The following is a 13446-nucleotide window of genomic DNA, read 5'->3' as shown; positions in this document are numbered from 1 at the left end:
ACACCACTTATATGTACATACATATATATGCTTCCCCTTAACCTCTTTCTTTCCCTTTTTTATTTGACCTTATTTAATGAATCTTATTTTAGGATATTTTTCTTTTCTTTTTTTTTTTTTTTTTATCACATGGAACATTATTTGTTTTATTATTTTTTCGCCCCTGATCTTCATAGTAATTAAATAAGAGCTTTAAAAAAAAATAAAATAAAACAGAACGTGAATTTATGGTAACATCACTATCATGCCTTTACATATTCGGTCGCACATAATTGTAAGTTCTTATTTTTTCGACATGACATTACGAGTGCCAGGAATAAAAATTTAATTGATAATGTAAGTTCAAAGTTTTTTACCCACATACACACGCATATCCCATATATTGTTCCCCATATGTTATCTTTTGTCTAAATTAATAGCAATATTAACAATAATACTAATAATAATAAAATAATAAATAAAAAGTAACTAAAGTAGTTTGAAAATAAAACAAAGCAATTATAAGGTATAAAACAACGTAACCAAAATAAACATGTGTAACAAATCTCCAAATATCCTAAGTAACTTTTAGTCCTCTCATTTTTTCCTATTTACCTGGACAATTCCATTCCGAAAGGAATAATTATTCTTAACATTTTTAAGACACAAGTAAAACTTATAGCAAAAAAAAAAAAAAAAAAAAATGACTAAATTTTTAGCTTTTATTCTTACTATAACAACATCATTTTGCTTTTTTTTTTTTTTTTTTTTTAAGTTAAAAATGAGGCACGAATATATCCTGCTTTATTGTTCCTTTACCTAAAAAATTACGTGTAAAAATAAATATTTCTAAGAATAAAAAAAAAAAAAAAGTATGAGAAATTACATATATATGTATACATCATTTTATGCTTTACGCATTTTTTACCACATTAATACTAACCTTTTATTAGTGTGTATACATCCTTTTATGCATGCATAAATGGGGTATCAGTTGCACAACTAAAAATAAGTAGCGTGTAGGGGAGAAGTAGAATATTAACATTAGTTCAGTTAATAATATAAAAAATGAGAAAAAAAAAAAAAAATAATTTGTAAATTTTTTTCTGTCTTTTAATAAAACGCAAACCATTCATAAATACAAAAACACACATATCCCCACTTATGCGAAAATGCAGACTATCCCCATTCTTCACTTATAACTTAAACGTAAAATATTATAATAAATTATTTACAGATATGTTTGTCTATATTTATAAAAAATGGAATATGAAGGTGAAACTTTTCATTTAACTGAATACCAAATTAAAAAAACAGTAAAAGCTTTCAGTTATTTAGATAAAAAAAAAAGAGGACTACTTAAGTTTGAGTATGTGTAACATACATTATTGATATACATAACTATCGAGGCAACTAATATATGCAAATGTGTATGTGATAAAGTTTCTCAAATATATACATAAATTGCATGTAGAATGTTTCATGACACATAATAAATCCACGTGCTTAATAAGAAGAGAAAATTTCTCGTATGTGTAAAACATAGAGCATACACATTTTTCCACCTTTTCACTTTATGTTCATTTACCACTATGAAAAAAAAAAAAAAAAAAAATTAAGCTTGTTAGGAAGCCTACTGCGCTGTAGTGGGTATAATGTGTCACTAAAAGAAATTGACAAGATCAAAGATAAAATTGTAGAAAATAAAATTACAGAAAAAAATGTACAAGTAAATGAAAAGAGAGAAAAAGAAATTCTGCAAAATGAAGAAAATGAAAAATTAAATGACAATAATAGTGCATCGAATAACCAAAAAGAAGGGATAAATAATGACGAAGATGATGATAATAACAATATATCAAAACTGCTAAGCAATTTAAAGAACTATGATAATTTTATTGAACTAGAAAAAAAAAAAGAAGAAAAAAAAAAAAAAGATGAAGAAAATAAAAATTTATTTAGTATAAAAGAATTTTTTAGAATCATTCAAATACCAAATGTAACCAATGAAACAAAACCATCAAACGTTTTAAATTCTTTTGAAATGTTTGATGAAAAAGGGAATGGAAGAATACCCATAAAAAAACTAAGATTTATTCTTCAATACTTGGGGGAACCACTGAGCAATGTAGAATTTGACGAATTTTACAACTGGATTAAGACAGTAAGTTTTTTTTTTTTTTTTTTTTTTTTTTGCGGGAGGAGGAAGGAGAAGATAAAATTTTGCACTCTTGCATAGAGGAATACGTAGCTCTACAATATCTTATGTTGCATATATCATATGTCTACATATATCACAATGATTTGGAATTTGTTCATTATGCTTGACACAATAAAGGTTAACAATTATTCACTTCTTATTAACAGAAAGACAAAGTATATAAAAATGATTGCATAATATATGAAGACTTGCTAAACGAATTGATAAATAAAGACACGAATATTTAGGGATGTTTATTAATGTGGCATGAATAGAAGGGTAATTTAAGATGAAACTAATTCAATCCATTTTTAGGATTTTAACTCATATTTACACAGTCGATTTTCCCCATTAGCGCGGCATAGGAATGTACATATATATATGTACATTATGAATGATAAACAACTCAATTGTTAATAGCTGATAAGATAAAGCGTTTTTCCTATTACTTCTTATATAAGCATTTTTTTAATTTTTTTCTCCTAATCACACTCGTTTCATAATAAGACCTATATTGACAACTATTATTTTTTTAAGCAACTTTTAAATAATTAAGTTTTTCTTATGATAACGTGGTGATAAAATTACCATCAAGTTAAATGTAGTCACATTTAGGGAGATGTATAACTGTGTTATATGTGCGCATATACACGCATACGTATTCACACATATATACATGTAAAAATTAAAAACAAAAGAATCCGGAAGAAAAATATAACGTGAAAAATAACAAAAAATGGAGAAGCTTGTAAAAGGTTCAAACAAAAACATGCATGGATATAATATATATATTTACATATATATATATATATATATATATAAACGGAAAAATGCATCAATGGAAGGATGGATAGACGGATAAAGCAAAAATAAAAAACTGTAGGATTATACTCAATTTTTTGCTAATACAAGAACAAAAAAAATAAAATACACATATGTATATATGTGTACATACACATTCTAAATTATTTTCGCATTTTTGCTAAAATGCTACTTCTCTACTTTCCTGCTCCATTTTTTAAGCAAAATCAGATTTTCCTTATTTTCAAAAGTTATACCTATAGGAACACTCTTCCTTTGGAAAATAACGAATAGACGGGTAATAAGGAGGAGCACAGAGCGAGGAAGGAGAAAATATGCTGGCAATCAGATTTCATTAGAACAAATTATGCGTCATTATCATTGCTAGATGGTATGTGTATACAATTAATTATAAGAGCAAAGGATGTAAAAAAATAAAAAAATTTGGATGCTTTACTTTTTTTTTTTGTGTCTGAACGATCTTTATCTTGCTTATGTTTATGAATTAAATAATTAAGCAATTTTAAATTGTCAAACTTATTCCTCTTTTTAACTTTCGTAAGGTACAGATTAGTGCCCAGATATTGTTTTAATATAACATTATTGTTATTATGAATATTTGTTGATTCACCGAAATAATAATTCTTGTTATTATCATACAAATGAATATTTTTATGTGATCTATATAACAGTTTAATTCTTTCTTTTCTTAATATTCTTTTATGCATCTTTTTATATTTCCATTTATACATTTTTGTGTATCTCATTTCGCATATCTTGCTAAAGTTTTCTAGTTCAACTTTGTCAATTCCTGGAAGGTAATATGCAGTTAATTTTAGGTCCAACTTCTTTTGACTCTCTTCTTCGTGCTTAGCTGATGCATCAACATTGAATTCGTGATCGTTTTTCTCTGAAAAATATTGTTCTTCCTCTTGGTTGTTTTTTCGTTTACCCCTTTCACACAATTGAAAATTTTCTTCTTTTTCAAAATTTTCCATTTTTCCTCCCTTTGCGTTATTTGCACCATGCTCACTTTCTCTTTCCCGTTCTTCACTCTTCTGTTTTTTTTCTTTCGGTTTGTAATTGTATATGCTTATGATAACATCCTTCTGTAATTCCATCATCTTCTTCTTCCTCTTACTCATTAAAATTTTCTCATCCTCATGCATGTTTACTGAGTAGTCATTGTTTCCGTTTTTGATACAAGCATCACATTCGTCACGATTATCATATCCCCCATGCCAATTCGAATGCTTGGCAGTGCTGAATATTTTTATTTTCCCTTTTTTGATATACCCATTATTATCGGATCGGCGCTTCCTTGAGAATAATTTCTTCAAATAATTTCTCTTCTTCATCTTGTTCATTTGTTCTACTTTATTCATTTCCTGAAAAGCAGTTGTGTGGTGACAGTATGCCGAAAAGTCCTTCTTATTTAAATTGGCATATCGGACTACATAATATGTTTCTACTTTGCTTTTAAACTTTCGCATGAATGGGAATCTCTTCTTATATTGTATCGGTTGTTCTAATTTTTTCTTTACATGAATTAAATTACTAAAACAGTTAATTTTTGTTTCATATTTGATTTGTTTTCTTCTAATTTTCTTAGAATCCTCTACTTGTATGCAGGGATCATTTGCCCCTTTAGCGTTTTTACTTAAGCTGTTCTTACTTGGGCAATTTTTACCTGGGCCGTTTTTACCTGGGCCGTTTTTACTTGGGCTGTTTTTACTTGGGCTGTTTTTACTTGGGCCATTTTTGCTTAGGCCGTTTTTGCTTAGGCCATTTTTTCCTAAGCCGATTTTGCTTATACTACTTTTGCCTTCACTGTTTTTAACTAAGCTGCTCCTACTTAAGCCGCTCCTACATAAACTATTCTTGGGTAAATTATTTTTCCAATTTTCATTTTCCTTTTTCCAATTCTTTATGACAATAATGTAATTATTATTATTAGTCATTCTTTTTGGATTCAATCCAATTATATCATCATCTTGATATTCATAAAGCTCTTCTGTATTCATTTCATCCCCTACATAACTGGCCCTGCTCTCGTTATATATGTCACTGTATACATCATTATTTGTGCTACTAGTTGAAGATAAATCATTTTTAATTAATAAAGAACCTAGAGTATTATCTAAATTAATTATTCGTTTTTGTGTGTACTGATTAATTTCCTCAAAATCGTTACTTAATTCTTCAGCATAACTATTTTTCTTTTTAATGCTTGATAATTTAATTTTACTCAATTTTGAATTTCTATTTTTATCATACTTAAAATGTGTAGCCTTTTCAATTGCTTTATTTGAAATATTATTCAATTTGGTAATATCATATTCCTCAAAACTTTTTTCTTTCCTTATGGTTTTTTTTATATTATAAGATTTATTTCGAGATTTGGCATCATTCATTAAATATGAATGATGATCATTTCCCTTTTTTGTCAATTTATTGTCTGAAAATTTAAATTCATTTATAGAACATTTCCCTTTTTCTTTTGTTTTGCTATCGTTAAATAAATCTTCATCATTTGGTATATCTATACTTATAGCTTTATCACTAAAAGTTAAAACATGGTGAGAACTGTTTTTATCCACAATTTGTAATTCTGGATCCACGAAGTTAATGTACGAAGGTCTCGTTTTTGTGAATAAAATTTCTTTTATATTATTTAAAACTCCAATATTAAATGGGTTATCATTTTGATAAAATGTTTTAATTTGTTCATATGTAGTTTGATTCGTCACAATAGTATATATATGATAACATAATAGTCCTATAACGAACCACAATGTTAAGACAGTATATATAATCAAAATGATACTGTCTGTTGCCATTCGCCAAATGTGAATAAAAATCTTCTCAGTATTGTATCCTTCGTCTGATAAACTGTTGATACATATTGTTAGTTTGTAAATACTAGCTCCAAGTGTTATACATATCAAGATGTATAAATTAAAAACGAAATATACAAAGTATTTGTAATTCCTAGTTCCAATACAATTCCCTACCCTAAACATGAAAAAAGGGAAAAAAAAACAGCACAAACATAATAAACATTTTCCAAAATATATGGCATATATACATGTTGATCCAAATCGAGTGAACACAATAGCATAGGTCTGGGGTGAATATAGTATGCATGCGATGTATGTGTGTGTGTGTGTGTGTGTGTGTGTGTGTGCGTATGTGTTAGTGTGTGGGGGTACATTTGCCATGCACAAATAAATGTGCATAATATCGAAGTCAATACTTCGTCCACCAGTGTATCTTTTATTCCTATTGTTATTCTCGTTCTCTCCTCTTGCATTACCATGGGCAGTGGTGATCAAACTTTTCAACACAATTATCACAAATCGAACAATGCACGGTTCTTATTCCCCTATATATGTTACATGTATAGCAATATTTGAGCTTATAAAAATTTCCATTTATCAAAACTTCTTTTTGTCTTGGGGGTTGCGTTTCCCGATATTGTTCAATTATCACATCGTATATATTTAACACAGATTTCTGCAAAAAAAAAAAAAAATGCATGTAAGAAATAGATGTCAATAATCTGGGATTAATACAAAACAGCACGGATGAAAATGTACAAATATAGCTATAAATCTGCAAGAATAGGAACATAAAATTTATCCATTTATTGTCCATTACCTGTCTTGGTATTATACCAGGGTCCATAAAACTTGTTTTAAAAAAGGTATAAATTGTTAGTGTAAAAAAGAATAAATTAAGAAATGTTACATAATAAATATCCTTTTCAAAAAGCCACTGAAAATGGGGAACGGGATAAAAGGAGATTTTATTATTTTAAATGAATACTTAGTAATGAGAAACCATATGTAAAAAAAAAAAAAAAAAAAAAAAAAAAAAAAGCATATATACATTTGGTTATTTCATATATGTTCTTATTAGTAACTCATTTATAAGCATGACACCATTTGGATTAACACACAGACGTTTAGTCGTGATGGTGAAAAAAAATTGCTCTAATTTTCTTTTAAATTTATTTGCATATTACTGTTGAGGTAAAAGCGTGGAAAATCGCAACCGGGATTAATATCATAAGAAAGGATGAAATAACTGTTAAAAAGGCCGGTCTATGGGGGAGGGAGGCGAAACAGAATGAAAAAATATAATAAATAAATATATGCATATATATGTATATGCGCATGTGTTTGTATAACTGCATGTCTATATGGTTTCGTTTTTTTCTCCTTGACTGGGAAATCTTTACAGTTATTTAACACAGTTCAAATATTGTCTTTTTGTGGATAGGTCCTTACCCTGATACAAAAAATCCTTTGCAATGAATTTTATTCTCTCCATATATTTGTACATTATTTATTTTGTCAAAATTCGCTCTCTCTAATGTTTTATTTCTTTTGAATATTTTCATTTGTTATATAAAAATTACATTTTTCTGAAAAAAATCGTTCACATTTATGTAGAAGCGGGAATTGCTTCAGATAATGGCGCATTTCTGATTTGCCGCAAATGTGAGGGTCTCTAATCAATTTTTTAGTTTGTAAAATAAGGGGATTAAGAATAGCAAGTAAGGTTTATAATGGGATGAGCGAAAAAGAAAGAAAAAAAAAAAAAAAAAAAAAAAAAAAAGAAAAGAAAAGAAACGAAACAAAGCGACAATGCGACAATGCGACAAAAGGGAAAGAAAAGAGACGAGCAGTGGTCAACGATATTGTATGGTAGAAACAATATTGTTGTCGGGAATGATGTGGCAAAAACACAGGTAAAAAAATAATATAACTTAAATGACCTACTATGGTATGATGACTGTGAAATGGTTACAATAAAATGGTACAATGAAGTGGTACAATAAAGATGTACAATCAAGTTATACAATAAAAAGGTACAATAAAGAGGTACAATATAATGGTGATTATAAAATGGAAAATATGAAAAGATGGCTAGTAAAATGGTATCTCGAAAAAAAGCTATGGTTGGAAAGATGCCGATTAGGAAAATAATGGTTCTCGATATTACGAAGAACTAGCAGGAATGTGTTCAGCTTATATAAAAGTGGAACAATATGAAATGTTATATATTTAACAAAAAGCTCTGGTGGATGAAGATCTATTGTAATTGTGTTTTGTTAGTGATATATGATATGTAAAATTAAAAATAAAATAAAAGCATATTAGTGTTTTCAATTTTTTTTTTTTCTTTTTTTTTTTTTTTTTTTTTTTTTTTGTAATATAAAATAATTATAAGATTATGCAAACCATGCTAACGTATATGTATACATAATTTGCACTACCGCACAAGAGCAAAAAAAAAAAATAAAATAAAATAAATAAAATAAAAAAAGAAAAGAAAAGAAAAGAAAAAAAAAAAAAAAGATGGAAATTAATCACTAGTCTATGAAATGTTAAATGTATATCCAAATTCACATGTTATATTTATATAAAATATATTCTGCTATATATTATATATTACGTATAATTTAGCTGTTATTACTTTTTTTTTTTTTTTTTTTTTTTTTTTTTTTTCCATTCTGTGTTAATTTCATTTAGGACAGGAAATTTTTTACAAAAAAATTATATTATTTTCACACAATATACATAAAGTTTCCGATTTAAAAAAGATTTAACATGTTGAAAGTTTAAATGGACATGATGCATCGCAATGAATGTCAACATCCCAAAAGAGACCAGTTTCAGTGTGTTTGTTTATATGTACCTTGTACATGTATATATGTATACATAGATTTATACTTACATATTCTATAAGCATCTATTGGCTACCATAGAAGAACCAAATGGTTATTTGAAGGCAAGTAGAATATCGCTTAAGTAAAAAAGACTTATTTGCATTTTCTTTATACCGACGCAAAAAAAAATGCCCCAAGAATATATACTTATATGATTTATCTGCTTATATGTATATATACTTTAGTTTCTCATTTTAAGAAAAAAATTTAAGTTCAAAATATAAAAATCAATTTTTCTATATTATTACAACATATATAATAATTCCCTTGTCTCTTTTTCTCTTTTATTGCCAATGTTCTTATGAAATATAAAACTCGTGAATAAAGCAAAGCACATTCCATGTGGGTATGACGCATAGAAATAAAAGCGTTGCACTTGTGTATATATACATATCACTTGACACGTATTTAAACTGTTTGAAGAAAAGTAGGTATTTATATATATGTTCGTATATTGGTACATATATATGTGCATATGTAGGTGCATGTGTATGACTAAAACTTCTTTATGCTAACCATAAAACACACACTTTAATGCAGTGTTTAATCTCCAAAAGCAGCATATATATCCAAATAGAAATGAAAAAGGAAACTTAAAAATATGTTTTTAAAATGTGTGCAACCAAAAAATTACATAAATAGAGAGAACATGGTTAAATATATTAAAAGTGTGAATAAAACTAAAAGGTTTTACAAAAAACGAAGTAGCTATATAGTAAAGAAAATGTGAAAAAACAATGGTTAATATGTTAAGTACAAAAAAAAAAAAAAAAAAAAAAAAAAGAATGATAATAATTATTAATAGATAAATAAATACACATATACCCTGTGAATTGCTACACAGTACGTATGTGTATATGCGTATTTATATAGATATATAACCATTTTAAAGGAATTTAATTTTTAATAACACTGAAAAAAAAAAAAAGGAGATACAGAAATGAGCAGAAAATAAAGCAGAAGTTGTGATTCAAATTGGGTTGACATTAGATTAAACGGCTGGGTGGGAAATTTAGAAAGCGATAAGGAGCCAAGTACGAAAATGAGAAGCATTAATGTAAGCTCCTAGATATCATCACAAATTACCGAAAATATTACAAGGCTATATACAAATAAATATCCTAAGTTTAAAATATGTGTAAATCCTTGTATGCTAAGCAAAAAGGTCTTCTAAATTTTTTTTCGTTTTATTTTTTTGTACTTTAATAGAGTTATAGTGGACTTCACTTTTTGTTGATAATTTGACCTGACCATTTTGGGTCAGATCTGTTGTATGATTCTTACTTGTGTTTACTGCGCTACTATTTACTCTTTTTATATTGGCCGTTTTGCTGTAATAATTTGGACGATTTTTTTCTGAAGAATCATCAAACTGGTATTCGTTGTTATATTTGTTTAAACATGTCATATTATTACTTTGATCACATGGGTTATATTTCTCTTTAGGGCCATTCGAGTCGTTCAAGCTGTAAAAAAAATTATACTGGTTATTCAATTCTTCAACAGTATTCATTCCGTTGTTTATTTTACGATTATGTACATCATTTTTGTAAAAATTGAAACATTTTTCTATTTCATTATTTTGATAAGTACGTTCTAATTTTACAAAATCCTTTTTATTGTTTTCCATAAATGGGAAGTTATTATTTGGGCCCACCTGTTCATTATTATTCATCATTTTTATGCTATTACTTTTTACAGTATAAGGGGATTCCTTCTCAGTTCCTTCTTCATCTGTTATGACAAAACCCTTTTTGCTATTAACATTTGGGTTATACGAATATATTGAGCAGTTAATTGAATTGTTTTCCCTGTCATTATAATTAGATAAATTTTTTGACCCACTGTTACGTTTGTACATGTGTAAATTATCTGCATTAGATACATTATAGTTGTTACTAACTACAGGGTTGTTATTATTTTCATAATTAAATGGATTTATTTGGGTTCTCCTACTACCATCGTAAGCATTTATTCCATTATGATTACACTTTTCCCCATCGATGAAATAGTTCGTAGTGGTGTTACTATTATTACCATCATTTCTATTGTTATTAAAATCATTTTTGTTACAGAAATTCTGTAAGCCATTATTCATTGTTTCATTACGTTCCTCGCGGTAAAATTCAATACCACCGTTACTCAAATTGTAGGCATTTGAATGGACCTTTTCAATGTTGTGATCTTTCGATGAATATATAAATTCCTGATAATGAGGATTCGGATTATTTGAGATCCCATTTAAATATTCATTTTGGGTCTTAAAATTTTCTAAATTGTTTACGTCATTGTTTAGAACGTCTATTTCTCCCTTTTCAATTTGCACATTATTCGATGATGTGTTCATGTTCATAATGTTATAGAATTTTTCCCCATTTGTATTATTTTTATTATTCTTTTCATTATTTTCATTATTCTCATTATTTTCATTTTTTGACCATAATTCTGTGTCATTACCAAAATTGTCACTTAGGTTTTTCTTTTTTGTTTTTTTACTTGAGAAAATACTTTTCCATTTACTTTTTTTTTTCCCATTTTCATTTTCTATATTATCTTTGTTTTCATTTATAACTTGTTCCGTATGTATAATTTCTTTGCCTTCCTCTTTTGACAATTCCTCCCTAGAATTCACTTGAACAGCATTATCCTTCGATACAAAATTAATAAATTTTTCTCTTTTGTCATGCACCTTCTCATTATTCACATTACCTTCCATAATACGTGCTACATTGTCACTAGTGATGTCTAAACTGTCTTGACTCTTTCTTTCTTCTACGATTGCATGATTCTTGTCACATTTTCCTACCCCCGCAGTGAACTGATTGACGTTGGTTCGATTCATCCCTTTGTCCATATTATTGTATGTCCCGTTAGATATACTGCTGTCCATGTTATTGTAAGGCCCGTTAGATACACCTCTGTCCATGTCAATGTTCTTACCATTAATCGTACGACTTCCGATAAGAACATGCCCATTGGTAGGCAAATGTGTATTCATGTTTTTATTTGATACCACACTTGAATATTCGTCCTCATTTCTGGTTAACTTTTCTTCATTGTGAACAATCCACTGTGATATATTGCCCATGACATCAATTTTGTCATCGGTTTTTCGATTCTCCATATGCATGTTACCTCTATTTGGATGATTTTCCAAGTTGTCATCTTGCTCTTTAAAATTGGGTATAGCACCATCATTATGAATTGTAATTGGATCATTATTATGATCTACGAATTTTTTCTTATTTTTACGAGAAATTTCCCCTTTATCATTAGTGATAATTATGGGTTCCCCCATCATTTCATTCTCATTGGAAGTATCGGTCGCAGCGACAGTATCAGCAGCATTGACAGTATCAACCGCATTGTCTAAATTATTGCAACTGGGCACCTCTTCCAGTTCGAAATAGTTATTAGCAGTAACGGGCTTTTCCAAAATATCCAATTCCTCGGGATAACTTTCTCCATCATCCGAAATATGGCTCCTTGCAATATTTGCACTCAAATTATAAATCATATCATCAATGTCGTTTATGTCTGTATTTATATTATTAAGTACATTAATAAGACTACTACTATCGATGTTTTTTTTTACATTTTCTTTTTTAATGTTTTTTTTCATTTTAATAACTTTTTCAAGCAAGCTCATACATTCATTAATTTTTTCATTGTAAGAAAGGGAAGAAAAGTTATTTACCCCGATGTCTGTTCTCTTATTAGTATTTCCTTCTTCATTATAATTCATTTCGATTGAATTTTTTGATCCCTCTTTTGATAAATTCACTAATTCTTTAAAGTGAACAAAAATATTATTTTTATAACTATTAATTGTCTTATTTATTTCTTCATCGAGTTTAGCTCTGGTTTTGTTAAAAATTTTATCAATGGAAATATTTTCACTATCACTTTGTTTGATCTTATTATTATTAGCAACACCTTGTCTCAACAAATGTAATTCATCTTTGTATTTTTTTTCTAATTTGTTTGTAATTTCTAGGGTGACTTCATTCCTAATTTGTTCTCGTATTCTATTAAGATATTCTTCATCTACCACATTTGAATTTAAATTGTTTCTATTTACATTTAATATGGAATTTCCATCCCCTCCTGTAGTATGATCTAAGCTGTTTGGTGTATGGCTTGCTAAGGTGCAATCTGTTTGTACTTCACAATCAACTAATTTGGTTTTTGCAACTAAATTATCTATAGACTGTATTACTTTATTGATATTTGTCCCTTTGTTTAACATTGTTCCTTCACCTTGTTGTTGTTTCATATTTATTTCATTGTTAATATTTGTCGTATCGCTACTCTTTCCAATATCATTACTTCGCAGCATATCTTCCCGTATAGATCCTCTGGGAAAAGAAACGGTTGCACTTTTTGGATTTAGCATATGGTAATTGTCTTTTATATTTCTTAACTGTTTTTTAAGGATGACATTTTCATTACTCAGATGCGAATAATCATTTTTTAATCTAATAAATTTGAAATGTAACATTTCGAATCTTTTTTGATAATTATCATAGCTCTTATTACTGCTATATTCTGTTGGCAAAAAATTTGTTTTTTCTTCATTTTTTTTAGTTTGATCAATTAATTTTAACATTAATTTATTCTTGTTATCAGTTTCGTGCGAAGACATATAATGCTCCCTATTTTCCTGATTAACTAAATGTTTGAGTAATTCTAAGGACTGTTCAACTATTGGTGAGTTCCCTTGTGTTTT

General features: G+C 27.9%; 3 protein-coding genes across 3 annotated transcripts in view; 1 reads left to right on the top strand and 2 right to left on the bottom strand.

Annotated features, from left to right (window-relative positions):
• Positions 1–1241: 1241 nt before the first annotated feature.
• On the top strand, positions 1242–2427 carry PGO_142270 (calmodulin; the record flags this gene model as incomplete). Its single annotated transcript, XM_028690221.1, has 3 exons — positions 1242–1348; positions 1600–2143; positions 2347–2427. 3 exons carry the CDS (start codon positions 1242–1244, stop codon positions 2425–2427), a joined length of 732 nt encoding a protein of 243 aa, XP_028546022.1.
• Positions 2428–3345: 918 nt separating this feature from the next.
• PGO_142260 (palmitoyltransferase) lies at positions 3346–7385 on the bottom strand (the record flags this gene model as incomplete). Its single annotated transcript, XM_028690220.1, has 5 exons — positions 3346–5995; positions 6297–6496; positions 6641–6757; positions 7008–7086; positions 7273–7385. 5 exons carry the CDS (start codon positions 7383–7385, stop codon positions 3346–3348), a joined length of 3159 nt encoding a protein of 1052 aa, XP_028546021.1.
• A 2485-nt stretch (positions 7386–9870) lies between these two features.
• The window catches only part of PGO_142250 (hypothetical protein, conserved), a gene marked incomplete at both ends in the record, with an annotated part of 4071 nt that continues 495 nt past the window's right edge, over positions 9871–13446 (bottom strand). The window contains one exon of the mRNA XM_028690219.1: positions 9871–13446. This exon is cut by the window's right edge and continues 495 nt beyond it. Within this exon, the coding sequence (XP_028546020.1) occupies positions 9871–13446 (3576 nt within the window).

The sequence above is a fragment of the Plasmodium gonderi genome, assembly GCF_002157705.1.
Source record: "Plasmodium gonderi DNA, contig: Chr14, whole genome shotgun sequence".
NCBI classification, from domain to species: domain Eukaryota; phylum Apicomplexa; class Aconoidasida; order Haemosporida; family Plasmodiidae; genus Plasmodium; species Plasmodium gonderi.
This window is presented reverse-complemented; position numbering and strand designations above follow the sequence as displayed.